General features: G+C 34.7%; 2 protein-coding genes across 2 annotated transcripts in view; both read left to right on the forward strand.

The window, feature by feature from the left end:
• Window positions 1-1,891: 1,891 nt before the first annotated feature.
• Window positions 1,892-7,651, forward strand: LOC127869789 (adhesion G-protein coupled receptor G2-like). The gene is made up of 3 exons (XM_052412451.1): window positions 1,892-2,323; window positions 3,336-4,087; window positions 5,018-7,651. Exons 1-3 carry the CDS (start codon window positions 2,008-2,010, stop codon window positions 7,445-7,447), a joined length of 3,498 nt encoding a protein of 1,165 aa, XP_052268411.1. The 5' UTR covers window positions 1,892-2,007; the 3' UTR covers window positions 7,448-7,651.
• A 2,352-nt stretch (window positions 7,652-10,003) lies between these two features.
• The window catches only part of LOC127867459 (uncharacterized), a 41,415-nt gene continuing 27,827 nt past the window's right edge, over window positions 10,004-23,591 (forward strand). Inside the window, exons 1-2 of the mRNA XM_052408618.1 lie at window positions 10,004-10,139; window positions 17,094-17,148. The gene's annotated coding sequence lies outside the window, so the exon portion shown is untranslated. The remainder of the gene's footprint in view (window positions 10,140-17,093; window positions 17,149-23,591) is intronic.

Here is a 23,591-nt window from a genome sequence, read left to right on the forward strand (position 1 = left end):
TACATTGAACGTAAAGATTTGATCATAAACATTATATCAATGACATTTGATATTTGACATATTACGGAAAAGAAATGTTAAAAAGTCATCAAAGTGGCATGTATGCACGATTGTTTCACCACTCTCGTCATCATTCCATCTTCGATATAGTTTGTGATTAGTGTTTGGACCTGCGGAATACTGTGAACCTGTAACTGGATATATGCTTCAACTCATGGACCACCTCTTTTTATGCACAAATGTGTTTACGGGTTTTAATTTAAGATATTCTTACCTGCTTTGTGAATTCCGAGCATCCAATTTTCTTGTTTATGACATAGAGGCAGCGACGAATGAACAGATAGGCAGCATTTTGACAGAAAGACGACCGATATGCTTCTACAACGTGGGAGATGTATGTCGCGATATAAAGTAAAGCGTGTGTGTATTTAAATTGCAACTAAGTTGCAATACTAGTGCACGATATACACACGTGTATAAACGATTGCAAACCAAATTTAAATTTCATGCAATTATTCTTTATTGCTGCGCATTTAGCATGCTTGTAGTCCAAACGCAATTTCCAGTAATTATTCTAAGGTATCGGACACCCTTTTTAGCTCTTATTATGATATGTTATAACGCTGTTTTTCGGACATCCAGATTTTTTTCACAAAATAATAAATTACTCTTAATTTTCGTACAGTTGCAATTTATCAAAATTCTTCCCATTTGCGTTGATCCGTTGACATATTCCGTAGGTGTTTTTACAATCGGATGACGGACATAAAGCATGAAAGATGGTTGCTAAAGGTCATTGGATGGTTACATTTGCTTTATTTAGGTACAAAGGCATGCATGCTGACTATAATATGATATATATCCCTACAGAATATTAAATTTTGAACATACGAGAGCGTTTCACATTCATTGCAAACATAGATTGAAGCATTAAATTCATTACTAAGTGGTTTTTACTAGCATACGCGAAAATTGTGCCCACAAACAGAGGATTATCATGACTTTGTTGCAATATGCCTTTTTAAGAAGGTCTTTATAGTATCGGACACTGACTTATAAAAATATTTCTATGTATCTAAATGTTCGAACTTGAAACCATAACATTATTTATAAGCGTCAACAAACTTTCAGTTATTACGGCATTGAACTTTACTTTAAAAATGTGTTGTTTCCAAAAGCATGACATTGATACAAATGTATACTTTAGGTCCGTACATACATAATGAAAACGGGTTAGACCTAAATTTTTACAATATTATCGAGGGTCTTTCCCTTGGGACAGTTTAAAGTTATTATTATGGTGACAGACATACCCTATTAAAATGGTGTAATTCACAATGTACACAGTAGAGGACACATAACGAAATAAATACTAGTATTATGATTTTATTCGGGATATGATGGTTCAAGTTTTTCTAATTATCATGATGATGAAGATCACGATGATAATGATGATGATGATGATGATGATGATGATGATGATGATGATGATGATGATGATGATGATGATGATGATGATGATGATGATGATGATGATGATGATGATGATGATGATGATGATGATGATGATTTCAATCAATGAAACTAAAACCTCGTGATTTCATGAATGAAAAATCGCCCAATCTATACTTGCTTTATCTGCCGTTAGCTAGTCTCAGTAAGAGTGAATTGCACATGTCAAGAAGCTTCGTACCAAAACAATAAGTATACGTATGCGAATCCATTGGATTGAGTAAAAGGTGAGAATCACTTACGTGACAGTTTTCATAAAAAAGATTAATTGTGCGGCCATATAGAAACAACTCAGAAACACCGGTAAAGCTGGGGTGGTGATAACAGATTTATGAGCATGTCACACCCGTTTCGATCATATTTAAAGATTGGGCAAAATTATGCAAGATGGTGCATTTTTGAAATCTGTGTCGTTATTTGCAATAATGATGCATTAACAAGCTGAAGTGGTGTTTAACGCTTAATTATATGTATATGTAACGGAAAAACAACGCAATGAGGTACGGACTTCATCTTACACTTTTGAACGTCTGCGTTCATCTCGTTACGTCATCACCGGGTGCGTTTAACGTGACGGAGATAGCCATTATGGCGTTCGTGCAATCAGCAATGTGCGATAATTACATATCGTGCGGAAAAGAGATCAACGAAACAAACAGTGAGCTTGTTCAGACATTTGTTAACGGCTTGCAGTTCCATTGGCCGGAAATTCCACCCGCGCAATGCTGCAGAGAATGTTCTTGTGACGTCGCTTCCTGTGCCAAGAAGGGAACGTGTTGCCCGAATATTTTAGACCAAGTAAATTTTGAAGGTAAATTCTAAATTCTGAAGTTGATTTTGGACAACACAATGAATCAGTTGTTTAACTGTCACTCTGTAAAAAATCAAAAGATGGATGAGAGGGGGAAGAGGGCGGAATGTAATTTTGTGCAAGTATTATTATTATAAAGAAAATAATGTTCTCCTTGTCGTTTCTAAGAATAAAGACGTTTAAAATGATCAATAAATTCACATCAACCTCTGCTAAGAGATTTCTCTTGTTCTGAACATTCACACTCGTGAATCTAGCAAATATAGCCAATAATATTATTTTCGATATTGTGTTTAATTTTTAATTGTTCATTTTTGTTATCTTTCAGTTTTTAATAAATATTTTTATAAAATGGTTTGTTAGTTACTTTAGGATTGCTTTCTGCATTTTATATTGCACCTCATACTCTGACCAATTACATTGTATTTTTTGTTTTTCTACCGTTAGAATAATAGATTTTGATTACAATTGTGTATTGCGCCCTGACATTAAGTGAAACTCTATTCGTAAAAAAATGTTTGAGTAATGTCTTATAAATCTCCAAATAAAGAAGGTATAGTTAGAATCGATATTTTAAGTTTCTGTCTTTTTAACGATTATACAATTGCATATATCATTGCGAAAGTGTAACGCTTAATAAGTAATTTAAATATAACATAAAAACTATCAAGAAAACAAATTTGAGAAATCATTTAAATGTTTTAGGATGGGGCATTTTAGGGTACCTCGTGGTAACCTCTTCATTCGTAGAGTCGGTGAATGCAATTAGTATCTCCATATTTTCTAATAACATTTTCCAGTCGTATGGAGTGCAATGAAATCCTTGGATACATTCTAATAACAACCGCGTACTGGTTAGGTAGGAAAACAGTGTAAGGGATATGTGTATCATCAAAATGGTAAACAGTAAATGATATGTGACTTAAAGTGAACCGGCTACATGTCGAAATGCATGAAAACCAGTTAAACAAATAATAATTATTTCAATTTTGTGTATTATATTCTTCCACAGATGCAAACTATTTTGCATGTGAGAGGGCCCAGATGCGAAAAGAAGGCAGATTTTTCCGAGCCGAGAACCACTTTTACATGCGTTCAAAGTGCCATCCTTACTATGCGAAAACTGGATCCAGCTTAGAAGTTATTTCTTTGTGTGAAATTAGGACGGAAAACAAGTTGGAGATTCATGTTCCCGTCCTTGACACTATAACAAATGTCACTTACGCAAACAAATATTGTGCGCAATGTAATTTCGTGACTGTCACAGATGGTACCTTCCCAGGCAAAGGTGGTAATTTAGTATATTGGGATTCCAGTGTACAGTGCACAGACGCCAACGAAGCGCCCTCTATTTTGGCAGCGTCTAACCACAACCAGGGCTTTATAAAAGCCATCTTGCTGACAAAGACATGCAATGTTATATTCAAACCGAAACCAGTCTACGAAGTGCATACATCTTCATGCCTTGGTGCCGAAATCGACATATGCAATGCCACTGGAAACAAAATTACATATGACCCTTGGTTAGAAAAGGCATGCGGAGCTTACACGTCTACTTTTAACGTAAAATTTAAGAATGTGTTCTGTTTTCTGTGCAACAACTTCATCATAGATTTAAACTATTGCTCTACTATTCCTGCTCTTGATAGTCATCACATATTTCCCGAGTTTTCCTCGTTGTTAGCGTTCACACCAGATATAAGGAAACCGCCCACTTCCCAGCCGACCGGCTGCTCGTCTGAACAGGTTTTCGACGAACATGAGGTAATAAATAAACCATTTAATAAATGAGCCGTACTCCGTGAAAATAGGGTTTAATGCATGTGCGTAAAGTGTTATCCCAGATCAGGAACGACACTTTCCGCCTAAACTGGATTTTTGCTAAGAAGAGACTCTCAGTAAACGAAATATATCATAAAGGCGGAAAATAACGTCCCTGATTAGCCAGTGCAGACTGAACAGGCAAATCTGGGATGGCACTTCACGCACATGCATTCAATCCCTTTTTCATAGAGCACGTTCCAAATATATGCATTTACTTTATTGTTGATATAAAGTACGATCTTAAGTGGTGTACGTGTTATATTAGATACTGTATATAGTGTAAACGCATAAACAAGTACCGAGAGACAGTACTTAGAATTGCTTAGTCGTTTTAAATCTCATTGGTCCTATACAACTTACACCGTGGTTTCACGAACAGTGAGATATTAAAAGTTTTCCTAATGGAAAATGATTGATATTAATTACCTAGCTTGTTTGGGCATCCGTTTTATGTTAAAGGTATATTATGTTACTTATAGGACATAACATGCAATTTTCTCGTTTATATAATACATATTCACATGAAATACATTTCTAAAACGAGCATTATTTTGTTTGACCACTTCCTTGTTAGAATTAATTTGTAGTTGTATCAGATTTTAAGTCCGTGTTACAAGGTATGCGTTGAGCTCCTATTAACTCTTTCAGTGCTGGAACCGAATTTTGAAAGCCTTTGCAAAGAGTTTGGATCCAGATGAGACGCCACAGAACGTGGCGTCTCATCAGGATCCAAACTGTTTGCTATTCTGATAGTATTCTTTGAAAAAAATCAATAAAATTCTAATTTTAGAAATTCAGCAGACTACATTTTAGCAGACGACAAATTTCCAGCATGCAATTGGTTAATGTTTTCTCATATTTGTATTTCAGGAAACCTGCCGAGACATATTCTGTCGCTTTCCAAAGCGATTCAATGGCAGCGAATGTGTGAACGCAGTGGACACGCTTGATGGGGTGTCATTTAAATTATATCTAAAATTCACACCCCAAACACCATTTGGTATTAGCCTTCTTGGAGAATTGGTGGTTTTGCTAGAAAGCAAGGTTACAGAAATGTTACAGATTTGGGAACTGTATGACGCTGTATACAGTTTTAAAATACTCTACAATTTAAATGAGAACATTCTCGCTCCATCTGTATTATCAATTGCACATACATTTCCACCTGATACACTTACATTCCCACCTGATGTACCCACATTCCGATCTGATGTTTCCACATTTCAAACTGATGTATTGAAATTTCCATCTAATGTACCCACATTTCCAGCTGATGTGCCCACATTTCCAAATGATGTACCTAAATTGCCATTTGATGTACCCCCATTTCCACCTGATGTTCCTACATTCCCACTTGATGTACCCACATTCCCATCTGATGTTCCCACATTTCAACCGGATGTATTGAAATTTCTATCTAATCCACCCACATTTCCAGCTGATGTACCCACATTTCCAAATGATGTACCTAAATTGCCATTTGATGTACCCCCATTTCCACCTGATGTTCCTACATTTTCACCTGATGTATCCACATTTCCACCTGATCTTCCCATATTTTCACTTGATATAACCACATTTCCACCTGATTTACCTACAGTTCAACCTGATGCCCCAACATTAACATCTGATGAAACCACATTTCCACCTGATGTTGCTACATTTACACCTGCTCTATCTTCATTTCCGTCTGATGTATCTACATGTCAACCTGATGTACCCAGAATTCCGATTGATGTATCAACATTGCTACCAACAATGTATACACCTCTACCCAGCACTCAACCAAATCGTATGCCTGATTCAGTACCAACCATTAAGGGCAATGAAAGGACATCTACGGTAGCGGCATCTCCAGAAACAATCGAATATTTTCTTGTGAGGATAGAAATGAATTTACAGAAAAAAAGTTCAAACCCAAAGAACAGCGTTACCTTATTGGACAAGGCCCTTGAGTTTGACGAAACAAGCATGGCTATAGCATCAACATCATCCCGTTTTAATGTTACATTCAATTTTGAATTCGTAGATTTCTACATATCAGACGACTCAAATGAATTCGAAATCAAGATGTTCGATCCAGTTTCTGGCATACTCTTGAGTGAAGCTTTACCTTTATTTAATTCTCCATTAGTCAAAGCCACGACCACCAGTACTGTTCTCACTGCGAGATTCAAATGCCCACTCGTAGTTTTAAATTTAACTGAAATAAATCCCATTGAAAATAACGCATTTAGACTAAAAAACGGCGCAATGATTGATCGTAAATACGTTAATTACGGAAAACACATGATAACCAACGAAACGTTTGAAGTATGTTGGGAAATTTATAAAACATATTTTAACGGTAGTAAGACTAGGCAAACTGATCGTTCATCAGATCGCAAACCCGTGACTGCGACAGGCATACTGAGTCTTGCATGCATGATCATCTCAGTTACGTGTCTGTTGATTACCTTGGTAACCTATTTCTTGTTCAATGAACTACGCACACAGCCAGGAATTAACAACATGGGTCTAACAATCAGTCTGATAATCGCGCAGGTTTTATTTCAGTTTGGCAAAGAACAACATGCTCATGTTCCTTCTTGGGCATGTGAGTTCATCGGGGCGCTCGTGCATTTCTTCTGGCTTCTCGTAATCTTCTGGATGAATGTCTGTTGTTGGCACATGTTCCGTGCGTTCACCAACATGCAAGCTATTTCATTCAAACAAAGCTACGTTTGGAAAACCTGCGTATACACTGTATACACATTTGTCGGATCTCTGCTGTTTGTAGCAATCAACATTACTGTGACCGTCGTCAATACAAACAATGCCGATGTAGGTTATGGAGATGGCAATTGTTATATTTCTATGCTGGAAATGGTGGGATATACCTTTTCTCTCCCTGTTCTTCTTATAATTCTATCGAATCTTGCCATGTTTTGCATAGTAATTTTCAAGATTAAAAGGAACCCCGCTGTTCAAAGTTCGGCAGAATCAAAACGCAATTACTTGACAATATTTGCAAAGCTTTCCACGTTGACCGGCCTTTCTTGGATTTTTGGCTTCATCTACACGTATACGGAGATTTCAGTTTTTGTATATTTGTTCATCATTTTATGTAATGGGCAAGGCGTTTTAATATTCATTTCGTTTGTTTGCAGCAAGCGTGTGTATAACTTATACAAAATGAAATTATGTGCCCAAACATCGGAGAGGAAGAAAACGCCCCAGTCGTCAATATCTATGACACTAACGGAGGGGAGTTCTACTTTTACGTCAATATCTAGAACACAAACAGAAATCGATGTATAGATGAAACTGTTCATAAACGTTATGTTAAATGTCAAAAGTGCAATACCGATTAATTGGTGTGTTGTATCTGAACTTTCATAAAATGATACTGTATAAAAACAATCTGAAAACCGTTTGAAGAAACATTTTACATTTGGTTTGTATGAAAGCAACGGATTGATGATGGAAATGAACCTATTATATATGGCAATATGAGAAAACAAAAGAAACGACATTGGTACATATTCATGTGTAAAACACCGCAATTACCATAAGGAAACGGAAATAAAGTATTTGGAATACAGATTGAAAGTATTGCAGAAAAAATGCTGTTGCATTTTTTTAACTGTCGATTTAATTGTACAGCTATGTATTGAACGTGAATTATGTTATGAAGTTCATTTCATCCTCTTTATTCTTTTTTCTTTTTTTCTTCTGTTTTTGTTGTGGTTATATTTAATTTGTACTCACGCCACTTTGTGAGCTAAGTAACTTATTTGTAAATATGTATAAAACTTTGTTCCTACCGTTGTTGACGGTGAATATTGTACAAGTCAAAATAAACTGTATGTCCTGTCTGTCTTGTCTTGTCTTGTCTTGTCTTGTCTTGTCTTGTCTTGTCTGTCTGTCTATTAAAAGCAATGTGCCATAGGTAACTAAGTGTGATATTGCGCAATAACGATGCTGATTAACAACAACGCAATGGTGTTTTTTTAATGTTATTCGATATTGGTATGAAATTGCATTGTTTCAATCCACACTTTTTAGGCCCGAAAACAAGAAACAAAAAACTCCTCAATAGCGGCGAAACAAAAAAAAAAACAACACGTAAAATAGCCAAAGAATTGTCAACAAACCAAGACTAACTGTGATGTGAATTTTCTTTTACTTAATAATTGCATATTATTTAACAGCACTGCATACACAAGGGTGACGATATGGATGCTGACATACCATAAAACCAACTAGTGCAAATATATATCAGTATTGTGAACAACGCTCTTAAATAAAATGTATATTATATAACTATTGCATTTTTTCTTTTATTTGCATTATTTCACTTTCAATATAAGCCACGCTCAGAGACAAAGGGACTTAATGTATGTGCGTAAAGTGTCATCCGAGGTTAGCCTGTCAAGACGAGTATTCTTTAATCAAAAGAAGAGTCTTCATTTAAACAAAAAATACAATACAAGCGGAAAGTGTCATCACTGATTAGCCTGTGCGGACTACAAAAAACTAATCTAGGACGACACTAAAAGCTAATGCAATAAACCCCCTTTTCACAGAGTGATGCTTTTATACAAACATGACATTAAGTCCACGAAAGAGCGCGAGCGTTCGCGTCATCAAGTTGATCACGTTGTGGGACGTCGGCATTTAACATTTTAGTCGAGATATGTGAAAAGGGGGTTAAATGCATGTGCGCAAAGTGTTCCAGTGGTAATTGTTGTTGATTTTCGTTTAAAGGAGGACGCTTTATGACGGAAATCCAGTTTAGGCGTAAAGTGTCGTCGCTTATTAGCCTGTGCGGACTGCACGTGCTAATCTGAGACGACAATTCAAGCACGTCCATTTTGCTCTGTGTTTTCAGAGCGCGACTCATATTGTCTCTCAAGAATTAAGACCTCACAGAATATTTAAAAAATACTTTATTTTGGTACTTATAATTTAACAATGTTTTCACAGATCTTATATATACATAGTTTCAACATCATGCAGGTTCTCCGTGAAAGATACGTTTAGAGTTACTATGAAATGCTCGCATAAACTCGGTCCGTCCAAATATTGAATATTAATTCAATGTAATAAAAATAAACAATATCAAACAATTTTCTTTGAAACAAATTGTTTTGCTTTCTCTACATTCTTCGCACCAACTGGTTTGCGACCACCATACGGCGATTACCGGTAAGAGCTTTTTACAAGTTGTGTCATATACATTTTATGCATTTTTTGTGTCTTTTTTGCTTTTTGCGCTTAAACTTATATTATTGCCGCATCAGCAAAATCTATCTATACGATTTACGTATATAGACCTAGGTGAACGCAAATATCAATTTTCGCATACTTCACACAATTTAAATATTACATTCTGCTATTATAACCACTTGGTATTACACATATCATAGACACCATGTATATTTTTCAAATCCAATATACATTAATGATTGTTGTTAAATAGTTATCTTAAAAAATCATCGTTCACGTCACCTTTTTTGAAAATTTTTAACATATTGTATTAGTACTTTTCTACGTAGTTTAAACATATTTATTACCAGGGACCTATGTATAGGTCCCTGTTATTACGAACAATACATAGTTTAGCATTTAATTACACACACCATTGATACAATTTATAGATTTGAACAAAACCAGTTGAGCAACGCAACTTGAAAATATAACACGAATTATTGTTAATATGCTTTGGAAATGTTCAGTAAGAACTTTAATAATATGGCTTTTTGGGAAAGAGATGATTTTCGCTTTGTTGAGACGTCCTGTAGCCGTGTTACAATAGTCCACCATTATGTTAAGTGTTGTGTAGTCTGCCTTTAATATTATTACTGGTACTTAGCCGCTAATCGAGCACAGATTGAAAAGTTAATCAAGCTTACCTAATGATTTTGGCAATCGATAGTTTATTGTGTTATTGTGTTAATTTTACTTACTCCATTGGTTAATCAAAGATTTTTCTTTGAAAAATGAGCTGGTAAGTAATTTATAACACTTGTGAAGTGTTAAAGCTTGCTGCAATATGGTTTTAGCTATAACCAGAAACTATGTTACTGGTGGTGGGGTGTGAAGAAATGCTGTTATAATTTTCCAGATTTCAGATTCCATTCAGTGATTCATTACAAATTGTGGGAAGGTCATTTTTCAATTGTACATTTTTGCTTATAAGCAGAGGCGTCGGAGCTGGGGCGGCAGGGGCGGCAGCTTCCGCCCAAATATTTTCGGCAAAAAGGAAATTTCGGAAAAGACCTTTTTTATTTTTGTTTCCATATCAATACCCGTATATTTGAAAATATCTTTACCACAAAGCAAGGTAATCACGCTTTCGTGGTTATGACACGTGTATTGTTGTTTGCCATCACCCGCCCGCGGTAGTGTACGTGTCAATTATGTTGTTAATTGATTGATCTCTTTTATAACGATAATCCCTTTATTCATGAGTAATTAAACCTGGGAATCTTAAATTGTTGGTATGATCTAAGCCTTTGCTTCTTTTTATTAATATAAAGGAAAGTATGACATGAAACAAATGTGCCGGTATCCAATAGTCCTTAATTATCACAAAATTAAAGATACCTCAAGATACCTGAATTAATTGAAATAACTCAAAGTAAATCGATATTTCTAAAAATCTTATTTCAATATGTCTACTCCAAACCAACGAATTTCAAATTTCCAAAACGGAATTGCGGGAAAAAAATTCAGAAGAACGTTATTTTAACCCACATGGTCCCTATCGTTGTGTCGCCTGCTACAAAGTACAAACTGCGACATATAGAGATCACTTCTCCATTGATTGTCTGTCTGTCACAACTTTTGTCATTCAGAATATGCCTGCAATAGACGTGTATAAGGTCAGGTATCAGGCATAAAAACGCACTTGCATGCGCCATTTGATGCTAAATATTGAAAAAAAATCCGGGGGAGGCTCCGGACTCCCACCAACGGGAGCGGGATACGCCCTCCCATACCCAACCCCTCCGCCGCCCCAATGTCAATTTGCTTTCGACGCCCCTGATAAGTATACATTTCAAAGTAATTTGATTATGTTTGCTTCCATATGGGGAAAGGCTTATTCTAAAGATACTAGTCCATGTAAATGTACTCCCAGAGCCTTTTATAATTTTTGCTGTGGCAGCTCTGGGAGTCCATATGCACCCCTTCATAAACACAATGGCAGTTCTTTGCACAGATTTTGTGTGCATCAGTAAACAGAAGTCGTTCATAACAAATTAAGGAAAGCAATGAATAAACTTCAAAAACACATTTAATTTACCTGAATGGCAGCGGAAACCAATGGCAGCCTACCTACGTAATGCTACGTCGGTCGGGAAATAGCTCATGAGGTAAATAAACATATCCGACGTAAAATAAAGATTCTTGTATCTTGTTATAAAGCAAAAAGAAACGTTTATCAAGAAAAAACAACAACATTGAAATATGAATAGACACTTTTTAATTGATATTGCCAAATTTGTTTCGTGGCATTTTCGGTATATTAACAAAAGCAAGTGCCCAAAAGATTTATCTTTCTTTGCATTGTAATCAGTCAGTAAAATAAAGGCAGATGATCGTTTATCAAATCATTTTCCGCAAACAAGCGCTAACATCAAAAATTGTAACTTTTCCAAGTAGAACACAAAAAGAAGTTTCTTGATCCAAGTTCCAGCTCAAAGGTTCCAGTAAAGGATCGAAAGAATAAATGGGAATGAGTGTGGTTTGCTGAATTAGATAAATGTGGAAATAAATTTGGCCAATGACTAAAAACAGACATCCCTCATGTCCCTGGTTTGTGTTTTTAACTTGACTTTTTTGTGTTTTAAAAAACACAACTAGTAATATATCGTCCGGAAAAAATGCAGTTAACAGCCATGTGACAGACAAAACACACAAATCAATGTACATGTGTAGGTCACAGTTGTGAAAACCAACATTCAGTGGTTAAAAATGCTTGCAAAACAATTTTTCAGCATGTTTTACGACATTATGTTTATTTGATGAAACTTAAATTGATCAATATACATGTATCTAAAAAACATTAAATTAAAATTATACATAGACACTTAATTTTGTTTATTTGCTGCTGCTGATACTTGGACCAATCATACAATTTTAGAAGTGCTATAATCAACGAATGCAATTTTAATTGGAATTAAATACCTTAACTTGTATCTCTAGACACTTTTGTATCTGGTAATTTCTAATAAAAAAGTTACAAAGGATATTTTGTCATAGTGTTTATTTATTCAGAGAGCATATTTTTTTCAGTGTACTCATTTAGGGAACTTATATATTATCAGTGCTCCAGCTAGTCTTAAGGGCACTTACAAGCGCGCTGGCGAATCTGGAATGCTCCCTGTTGCATATTAATTTTTATGTTATTAATAATTGTTAGAATATATTATTCCCATTATTATTAAACCTTGCAAATAAAATGTGTACAATGAGGAATAAATTAATTACTACAATGTAATAAGAGATTTATAAATTATCTTTTTTAAATATAAATAAAGGGCAGGGCGGGTCCTTGAAAATGCAGGAAGGGCAGGGTGGCGCTTCGGAAGGGCAGGGCAGTGCACCCTTCCATTTAGGACTAGCTGGAGCACTGCTATAATATTTAATGCCTCAGCTCATTTCTTTCCCTAAACTCAGTTTAATACATCTGCATCTGATGCCTTGAGAAAACTGTCAAACATTATCCTAACGAGAGCGCCGATGGCGTTAAAAGCATAGGTGCAAGATACAGGGAAGAATGGCAACACGTGGTATAATGTAGTTCGATATAGCCATCCGCGAATTTCTCAAATCAATAATTTCAAACAATTACCGACTATTTAAATAGATAATCTTTCCATTTTCATCAGTGTTTGAAACGCTTATGAAAAATAATTACCCAAGCCTTTCAAAATTTAAGCACGGACAGATCTGTATCGAACTATTCTTTTCACAATGAAAAAAGACGCTACCCTATTCGTCTGCGTCAAGAATTTGTCGTAAAACTTGTGGTAAGCGTTAGATGCAGACGTGCACAACAGATTGAGTTCTGAATACATATGTCTGAATGCAGATTTTTATAGAAACTCCTCACAGAAGTTACTTCCCTTGCTTCGCCCGGTCAGTAACTTCTAGTATAAGGGAGGCCACTGCGTAGGAGATTGAGATTTATAGTGCAGATAGAATTGTTTTACGAACGAAATTTGTTTTAGGTTATAAGAAGATTTTTTAACATAAAACGGTCTTAGAAAAATTCACTAAAAACGGTGTCAGCAATATTCTTGGAAGAAAACGTTAGAAAAACGTTTCCCAAAAAAAATTGTAAGAATGACCATATACTAAATTAAATAGATATTTCGTCTGATTTTTAATCAGGTAAGGCTTCATAAAGGGCAACCGATCGATGTGGATTTTCGTAATGTGGTATATACCATAAGCATAGGTGCGTAAATGCACCTATGCAAAAAATAGTGTTGTTTTATCTGGACTGAGTGAAACCTGACTGTGGTCTGTTAAAAAATGGTTGCCTCCAGGTGTTTATACAGTTTTGTTGTAAAACCTAGTGAACCAGACCTCTCAACACAGTTAAGTTACTTGGGGTCCCAGATGAGTGCCTTAAGGCGAATTTGAACTTTATTTAATTTGGAATTCAGTCATATTTCTTAATGGAAGACACTTGGACTAATCATGCATGTTCTTATAGAGAACCTACTCTGATACTCTTTACTATGCACATTTGCATAAATATTGATCTTTGGAGGGGACATCTCGCTTTAAATGTTAGACAACTGACCCTCATTTGAAAACAACTGTGTCAGAACTGAATATCAGTGCCACACAACTGTCTCTTACATGTAGTTGTGAATAAACTGACTTGCAAGTGCAAGACCACATCTACAAACTCCTGTTGCAACACAACTGGCTGTCTTGCAGTGATGGTCAGAGTACATCATACTGGCAGTGCTGTATAACTAAGACACCTGTGATCCATAGTGGTGATCTGTTTTAAGGTTAATTACTTGGATAATTAATTTAAATCTAGTTAATGTGCAGCAACAGCTATATGTAAGTGTTCACATATAAAAGATGTATGTATGATATAACATGTCGGGGCTCAACAACTTCTTTAGTCAAATTCCTCTTTCTATGGCAAATTTCTTCTAATTTGGGCTATGGCAAATTTCTTCTTATTTGTGCTGTTTTATAAGTTTTAATGATGAACAAGTTGTAGCTAAGTATAATTTTCTTTAGCCAAATAGGTAAAAATTTGTAGCCATTGGCTTATTTGGTTAATGAAAAAGTAAGTTATGCATGTACACACTCTCAAGTGTTGAAGTATACGGATGTAAAATTTGTTATATGTGTTCAGTGATGTAAAATTATCAAAACTTCTTCAACAGTTTTATTCCAAAACAAAACTAGATACAGCATGTTGTTTTTATGCCTCATCATGGGAAAAGTACCAGTGCCAGCCCATTGGGAAGAGTTTGCGCGAAAAACCCTGAAATTGGGGAAATAGGTTTTGAAGTCCTCATATTGAGAAATTAGTGTATTTGATTTTTTTGCTCAAAATTCTTTAAAAATGATAACTAAATGTTGGCAAGTGCCAATATTATATTTACTTATGCTTTTTACAGCAATTGGGAAATTTTAAGGTTTTTCCATAATTGGCAAAGTGCCCTTTTCTGGAACTTTGTAAAGAAGGAAAACAATGCTGAGATATATGAACAGGGACTTCAAAAGAGTGTTAACCCTTTAAGCGCTGGAACCGAATTTTGAAGGCCTTTGCAAACAGTTTGGATCCAGATGAGACGCCACAGAACGTGGCGTCTCATCTGGATCCAAACTGTTTGCTATTCTGATAGTATTCTTTGAAAAAAATCGAAGAAAATGCTAATTTTAGAAATTCAGCAGACGACATTTTAGCAGACGACAAATTTCCCAGCATGCAAAGGGTTAAAACAAAGAGTCAAATGACCTTTTGCTGAAAATGTTGAGATGTCAAAGGTATTTATGGTCCAAATACAAAAATAAATGATTATTTTCCTTCTGATTCTTTTTTTATTTGCATCAAAATACTCCATAGCAAATAATATGCAGAAATCCAAAGCAAGAAAATTGTAAAAATGCTTGCATCATTCAAAAAGTGGGAATCTGCTTCAATTGAAATCCTTGATGTAGCTGACTATGTAACCACAGATTCTATTGATATTTTATCTTTAACATGAGTGCGCCCTTTAGCTCTAAGGGTTGTACATTTTGTTAACTGGTGTGGTGAACTGATTACTCCTGGTTTCAGTTTCTGATGGGTTTACAAGATATACTCTTATCTTGGTTATCTCTGATCTTTCAAAGAGAAAGTACTGTTGATGCACTCTAAATAGAGATAAGTCTGATAAGGCCAGCTGCTCAAAGGTGTATGTTTAAGCACATTTTTTGCAACAACACACAAATGCCTTAAAAACTACTTCTGCTTTAAAATGATGCATTCATTTTTATGCTCGCCCAATTTTTTTTGGGGGGGGAGCATATAGTCGCCGCTTCGTCTGTCCGTGCGTGTGTCCGTCCGTCCGTGCACAATTCTTGTCCGGGCTATTTCTCAGCAACTAATGACCGGAATTCATGGTCGGATGATTTTTCACAGAGTTATGGCCCTTTGAAATTTTCTATAAACTGTACATATTGTGCAATTCTTGTCCCCCCAACTACTAGACGTTTCCTTTTATCTGAATATATAGTGCAATATTGTGACAAAAAAAACCTTTGGGGAGCATCACCCGTCTCCGACGGTTTCTTGTCATTTATTTTTATCAAACATTGATTTATAACTATTTTTCAAAATGTAACATTTATTTTGTTCCTCGTGCTTGCCAGTTTTTATCTTGCTCAAATTAAAAACTTTCCCAAAAGTACATTGTTTGCATTTTTTTAGATTATTGTCTTTTATTAAATTTGATTCTGTTCAATGAAAGCTTTAGTGACATGCATGTAGTCCCTTAGAAAATCAAATAAAATTAAAGACCTTTTTTACAAAGATTCAAGTTTTAAAGGCTTTATGATTTAAAACCCTAAGACACTGTTGAGCAGCAAACAGCATACAACCTTAACCCATTTATGCATAATGGACTCTCCCATCCTTCTAAATTGGATCAATTTATTTCCAAAATTACGGATGTCTAGTATATTTTTTTCTATATTTAGAATATTTCTTACAGAAATTCCTGTAAGCAAACAGCGCAGACCCTGATGAGACGCCTCATCATGCAGTGTCTCACCTGGGTCTATGCTGTTTGCCAAGGCCTTTTTTCTAGACACTAGGCATAAATGGGTTAAGGTTAGTCTGCCTGGTTAGGCAATCTTTTCTTTTGTTTGAGAAAATTCTGCTACACCCAGCTATGGCTGGTAAGCCCTTGTGCCCCATTGCGTTGGAGCAGGGTGATGAAGTAGTACCGGTAGTTATGTTGTTATCTGACATGTACCTGGGAAATGACTCACTTCTCTGAATGACAGATGTGGAACACATTGTCATGAGTTTTCCTGGAAAACCTCAGCCTGTGCTACAAATATTGATGTTGATCTCTGTTGATCCTTGTGATGTTTTTATGCCAAAGGTGATGTTTTATAGCAAAGTTGTGACATGGAATTTGAGATAAATGTGAGTTTTTGGTCTTACACTGACTCGAGGGTGTCTTTTAGTGGCTTTGCGCTGGAAAGTTCAATAATTTATATGTGTATGTGTTAATGAACATGTTCTATCCTTTAGAAATGGAGGAAAGAATGTAAAAAACTTATAATAATATTTATAAAATACATTGGTAATGAGCTATCCAAGTTAAACTTTGGATAAATTAATTTCTTTAAAAAATCTTATATTCCATTTGAAGAAAATAATTATTGTTGTATCAAAAAATGAACATTTTGTGTTATCTTCTTGCAGACTGATGGCGATGTTCTGTTGAAATTGTGATGGTTCATTATAGAAGATTTCATAGGTATGTTGCACTTTTGTGTAATAGTATGAAAGCTGCATGCTTTTATATGCTTTTGTATGTACGAGACTTAGAAATTTAAGAGTGTGGTAAATTATGGCTTCTTGAAAAAAAGATAACTGTCTTAGAATCGTATATACATGTACATGTAGATGTAATTGAAGTTCAGAAGGTCACATTGATACTTCCACAAAATGTTTTCTTTGGTAAATATGAAGTATGCAATTTAAGAATTGTTTGCACCATATGTCAGTTTTTAGCTCGGCTGTTTTCGGAGAAAACCTGAGGTATTGTCATAGGCAGCTCGTCGTCCGCCGTCAGCCGTCCGCTGGCGTCGTGCTAAAACTTTGACATTTTGCTCTAAAATCAAAGTGCTTCCACCAACAACTTGAAACTTCATATGTAGATGCACCTTGATGAGTTCTACACGCCACTAGGTCACTAGGTCAAAGGTCAAGGTCACTGTGACCTTTAAAAAAAAAAAAAATCTGACAAGCTTTCATTTATTAAAAAAAGCACCTGCAGCCGAGCGTTGGCACTCGTTATGCGATGCTCTTGTTTACTTAATCATAATGAATCATAATGAAGGATAATCAATTTGAAAAATATATTTTTAGCCGGATTTTTTTCGAAAAAATCTCGGCTTATAGATTGATGTTGTCAGGCGGGCGGGCGGGCGGGGTGGCGGCGTGCTCGAAAATGTTAAAGTTCTTATTTCATGGTATAACTTTGGTATGCTTGGACCTAGAGTCTTCAAACTTGACATGAAGGTTGGCCAGGATTAACAGATGACCACTGGTCATTTCAAGGTCATTCATTTGAAGGTCAAGGTCACTGTGACCTTCAATATAAAAAATGTTAAAGTTGTTATAACTTTGGTATGCTTGGACCTAGAGTCTTGAAACTTGACATGAAGGTTGGCCATAACTAGTTAGTAACCACTGGTCATTTCAAGGTCATTCATTTGAAGGTCAAGGTCACTGTGACCTTGAATGTAAAAATGTTAAAGTTCTTATTTCATGGTATAACTTTGGTATGCTTGGACCTAGAGTCTTCAAACTTGACATGAAGGTTGGCCAGGATTAACAGATGACCACTGGTCATTTCAAGGTCATTCATTTGAAGGTGAAGGTCACTGTGACCTTCAATATAAAAATGTTAAAGTTGTTATAACTTTGGTATGCTTGGACCTATAGTCTTGAAACTTGACATGAAGGTTGGCCAGAACTAGTAAGTAACCACTGGACATTTCAAGGTCATTCATTTGAAGGTCAAGGTCACTGTGACCTTGAATGTAAAAATGTTAAAGTTGTTATAACTTTGGTATGCTTGGACCTAGAGTCTTGAAACTTGACATGAAGGTTGGCCAGAACTAGTAAGTAACCACTGGACATTTCAAGGTCATTCATTTGAAGGTCAAGGTCACTGTGACCTTGAATGTAAAAATGTTAAAGTTCTTATTTCATGTTATAACTTTGGTATGCTTGTACCTAGAGTCTTCAAACTTGAAATAAAGATTGGCCAGTACTAGAAGATGACCACTGGTCATTTCAATGTCATTCATTTGAAGGTCAAGGTCACTGTGACCTTAAATGTTAAAATGTTAAAATTGTTATAACTTTGGTATGCTTGGACATAGAGTCTTCAAACTTGACATGAAGGTTTGCAAGCACACTTAGATGACCACTGGTCATTTCAAGGTCATTCATTCTAAGGTCAAGGTCACTGTGACCTTGAATGTAAAAATGTTAAAGTTCTTATAACTTTGGTAGGTAAAAATGTTAAAGTTCTTATTCCATGTTATAACTTTGGTATGCTTGTACCTAGAGTCTTCAAACTTGACATAAAGGTTGGCCAGTACTAGAAGATCACCACTGCTCATTTCAATGTCATTCATTTGAAGGTCAAGGTCACTGTGACCTTCAATGTTAAAATGTTAAAATTGTTATAACTTTGGTATGCTTGGACCTAGAATCTCAAACTTGACGTAAAGGTTTACATTTGATAATGAAATTGATGGAAACTTCAAACAATATGTTACTAATTTGCTAATAAAAAAATTGAGATCAAACTTTCCTAATTGTCAATTCAAGTTCATATTTGTGACCTTAAATGTTATTGTTGTTCATGTATATGCATGCATTCAAAACATAACACAAGGTTTGCTCATGCCTTGAAAAGTACTTACATTTCATTTTGACCTTTGAACAATATTTCAGTAATTTAAGTATTGCATTGACAAAAACACGAAAGGTACTTTCCTGTCATTTAAATAAAAAATCCGGCTTCAATGCGGTCATCTCCGACCGCGGAACTCTTGTTTTTATTTATCTCAAAATCTATGGGTGAATTAAATAATAATTATAAACTTTAAACTTATTTTTATTTTGTATTTCTTAATGTTCTCTGTAATGTTACAGTATTAAACTTGTTTATTGTAAAACAAAATCCGATTAAATTGTAAAACACAGTCCGTGTTATAATTCTTAATTTTATTATTGTAATATACATGTAATTAAAGTTTTAAATATATTAAACATTGCTTAGCAAAGATTGAATGAAAATTAGTGAAAGAATTTGTTTGATACGCAGCAAAACAAAATTATAATATAATAATACATAAAAATGTAAATGCTATTGGCATTTTAACATGCATGAAGGACTTCATTTTAATCTACATATTCATTAAGGAAGATACTCCCATAGTTTAAAGGGACTGTCAACCACGAATGACGTAAAAAGAAACGTCTTAAATACGGTATTTTTTTACAATAATTAGTTTATATTGATTAAAATATCACTACTTTTATATTACATTACTTGAAAAAAGTTGTTACGTTTTCATATTTTCAGTATATTCGGTAATAAATTTTACTGGGTATGTGTACCAGGTAACTACCAGTTAACTATAAATAACGCAAGTAGATTGATCATCATCATCATGTGGTAAACCCAGGAATACAAATTGTGCATGCGTAGTGAATTGTATATAATTTTATTAATTTATATATAAAATGATCAATCTACTTGCGTTATTTATATTGTGTATATCGTTATGTCCCCTATTTTCGCTTATGTACTTATGATTTCACATTGCAAAATTTTATTACCGAACATACTTAAAATATGAACTTTTTCAAGTAATGTCATATACCAGTCGTTATATTTTGATCAATATAAACTAATAATAATATTTGTAAAAAAATACAGTATATTAGAACTTTGTTTTTTTGTCATTTGTGGTTGACGGTCCCTTTAATAGAGCATTTTCTAATTTCTATTGCAGGGGTTTTTTTCCACTTTTTGGGAAGATAGCCCATGGCTTTGGAATTGGGAATTTTATCGGCATTTTCATAAAATTGGGAAAATAAATTCATTAGCCTTATTTTCCACACGAAAAGTCCACTGATTAGGCAAATACTAAATTTGATATAACCCTTTATAATCATTCAAATTAAAAGAACAAAATCATATAATACTTTTTTATATGTAATTGAATTAAAATTGAGATAAAATACACATTAGACTTCTCCAAAAAAAAAAAAAAAAAAAATTTTTTTTTTTTTTTTTTTTTTTTAAATTGGGAATTTTTTGCCACATTTTGGGAAAAAAGTATACTTTTTGGGATTGGGAACATAGCCGAATTTCGGCTATAAAATCGTGCCAAAAAAACCCCTGTATTGAGAGAAATAAGGACAACTTGAATTGAAGTTATCTCAGCAGTAAAAAACAATTGGGAGTCTGTATATTGTGTCATTAAGTGAGCCCATTGAATACTCAGAATTGATTTCCTTATAATGTTTTGTAGAATGTAAGGTGTGGTCTTGGCAGGAATTCATTTGCTTTTAATTGCACTTGTAAATTGTTTGTTGTATGATAGCAATAAGTTCAGCAGCAGTGCCCTACAAGGAAGGAATTGATATAAAATAAGAATGAAGGCAAATGTAAATTGGGCTGACATTCTTACTTTGCTGAAAATGATTGAGCTGTTTCCTATGATTGTATAGTGTTGTGACCAGAAACTTTGCAATATGTTAAAAATTATGAATGGTATTTAAAGTTTTACGTGGTATATAAAGCACTGTGAAACATTTGCATGTTTATCATTTTTGTCTTTGTTGTTTTTACTGAATGCAAAATGATTTATTTTAACAGTATTAAATGTCAAGAAACATTATTACAATAAGAAATTGCAAGCACTATGACAGCACTGACTGCATCATTATTCTTACATGTATATGTTTCAATAATATCTTCTGGAAAAACAAAATTAACCACAATTTTGTCTGTTGCTAATTTGTCATCCTCTTTTTAGTTATGTTTGTTTGCATCAATTTCACAAAAATCTATTTCAGTATATTTATGGGTTTAAGGTTATAATTGCTGTTCTCTGTTGAAATTTCAAGTAACATCTAGGCATCTGATTTCCATTCAAATAAATGTCAATGTCCATGATTGTAATGTGTGTTTAATGTCCAAGAACTCTTTATTGATTGGCACCTTTGTTTGTTCTTGTACAATGGAAGCATTTTTGAGTTTGTCAATATCATGTATATCATTTATTAATTAGTCAAAATCAATACTGTTGACATTTTTTCAGATGGCTTGGAAGGGGTTTTCGGCTGGCTTCTTAAATGAAATATTGTGCCTTTCTAATAACCTCATATATTCATAACCAAATTCTAAATAAGCCTTGTTCTGGGAAAATGTGGCTTAATGCATGTGTTTAAAGTGTTGTCGCAGATTAAGCTAATTAGGGAAGACACTTTCTGCCTAAACTTGAAATTCAATTGGAAGATACTTCTTTTAAACAAAAAAACTGATAGTGGAAAGTGTGGTCCCTGATTAGCCTTTGCAACTGCACAGTTTTTCCAAAATGAAGGTCAAATGATAATATTGACAGGCTTATACTAATCTGCTTCTTCAGTGTGATGGGGTTGGGGTTTTATTTGTCAGAGAAAAGAGGGAGGTGTACCGTTGTAAACAAAAACTGTAAAGGGGCGGGGCGATGTGTGTTTCTGGTAAGGTCTGGCTTATATATAAACTCTAGCTTAAATCTAAGATTTTTTGTAAACATGGGTCAAGATTTTACCCAGATTATGGTAACGCAGTTGGTTTATTGTACACAAAACATTAACTGAAAATGTCCAGATCAGAATAATATCACAGCAACTTAAATACACATTTTGGAATGCCTTCATGTCACAAAATGATGTAGGTTAAACTTCCGCTTCAGCAAAACTCGCCCAAAATTACTTTTTATGATCAAATGTTGAACATCTAAAATAAAGATGCAGAGCCACTCTTTTTCAAACCTGTGAAACTTCCTTTATTGACTTTCAGGTTTTGATAGAAAAATGATGTCAAGCCAGAAACTTGGTATCAATACATTTTATCTAGACAGGGTTCGAAACTAAGGCACGTCCGACAGACATTGTCTAGTAAGATCGGTGGTCGGGCTAGTAAAATTGCGGGCTAGCTTGTCCGACTGGACGTACATAAAAAAATCTATACTGATTCATATACCTGTTACTAATTGCTGTGAAAACCTTTATTTTTAATGGGTAAAATTACTCTCCTATCCGTTATTTACATTGAAACAAAACTAGTGTATTTAAATAAACGTGGAGCATTCACATGATTCATCGCTTTTTTTAGACGCAAAGGAGAGCTTCCTGCAGAAATTGCTTGTTTCCATTGGTCAAGTTGTCATGCATATTAATGATTTTTTGCAGTGTTGTAAAACTGAAGAGCATGATTTTATGACTTCTATCGAAAATTGGTATCGTCACTGTAAACATTTTTGCGTAGCAGACAAGAGAATTAATTTAAATAATGGCTTTGTTCAAGTTCGGATTTTCGTCCGACAAATCAGTTAATAAAAAAGAATCCGACGCTTAAACTGACACGAAACTTTAATATGAAGAAACACGAAAACGTCAATTGTATCCTAGATGGAAAATCGAGTCAGTTGCCATGGCTTGACTTTGACGAAGAAAAGCAAAAAAAGAGTTTTATTTTTTTGTCTTACTCTATGCATCAAAAAAATCTGTTCACTTATTATTTACTGATAAATCCTGATTAAACAGTTACATGACACAATTGTTTTAATTTACTATGTCATTTATGGTCTAGTAGACATCAGGTTCGGGCTAGTACATTTTAAGAGGAGCTGGTCCGACGGTCTTGCTGTAAAAAAAGTTAATGTCGAACCCTGCTAGATCTAAATCTTTATTAAGCATGTTCAGTTCAGTATTTAATTTTGGAAACTTTCCATACGTAAAGTTCTAAGCATTTTCTATCAAGGGATATTGGTCTTTTATTATCCAGTATTAATCAAATAAAATTCTCTGGTTGGATGTTAACTCAGGTGATGTTCAACTTGTGTTGATTCAATCTGTCCGAGTAAACAAGTGGCCTATTGTTGGAATAGGCTGCCCCATAAT

The sequence above is a fragment of the Dreissena polymorpha genome, chromosome 2 (genome assembly GCF_020536995.1).
Source record: "Dreissena polymorpha isolate Duluth1 chromosome 2, UMN_Dpol_1.0, whole genome shotgun sequence".
NCBI lineage: Eukaryota > Metazoa > Mollusca > Bivalvia > Myida > Dreissenidae > Dreissena > Dreissena polymorpha.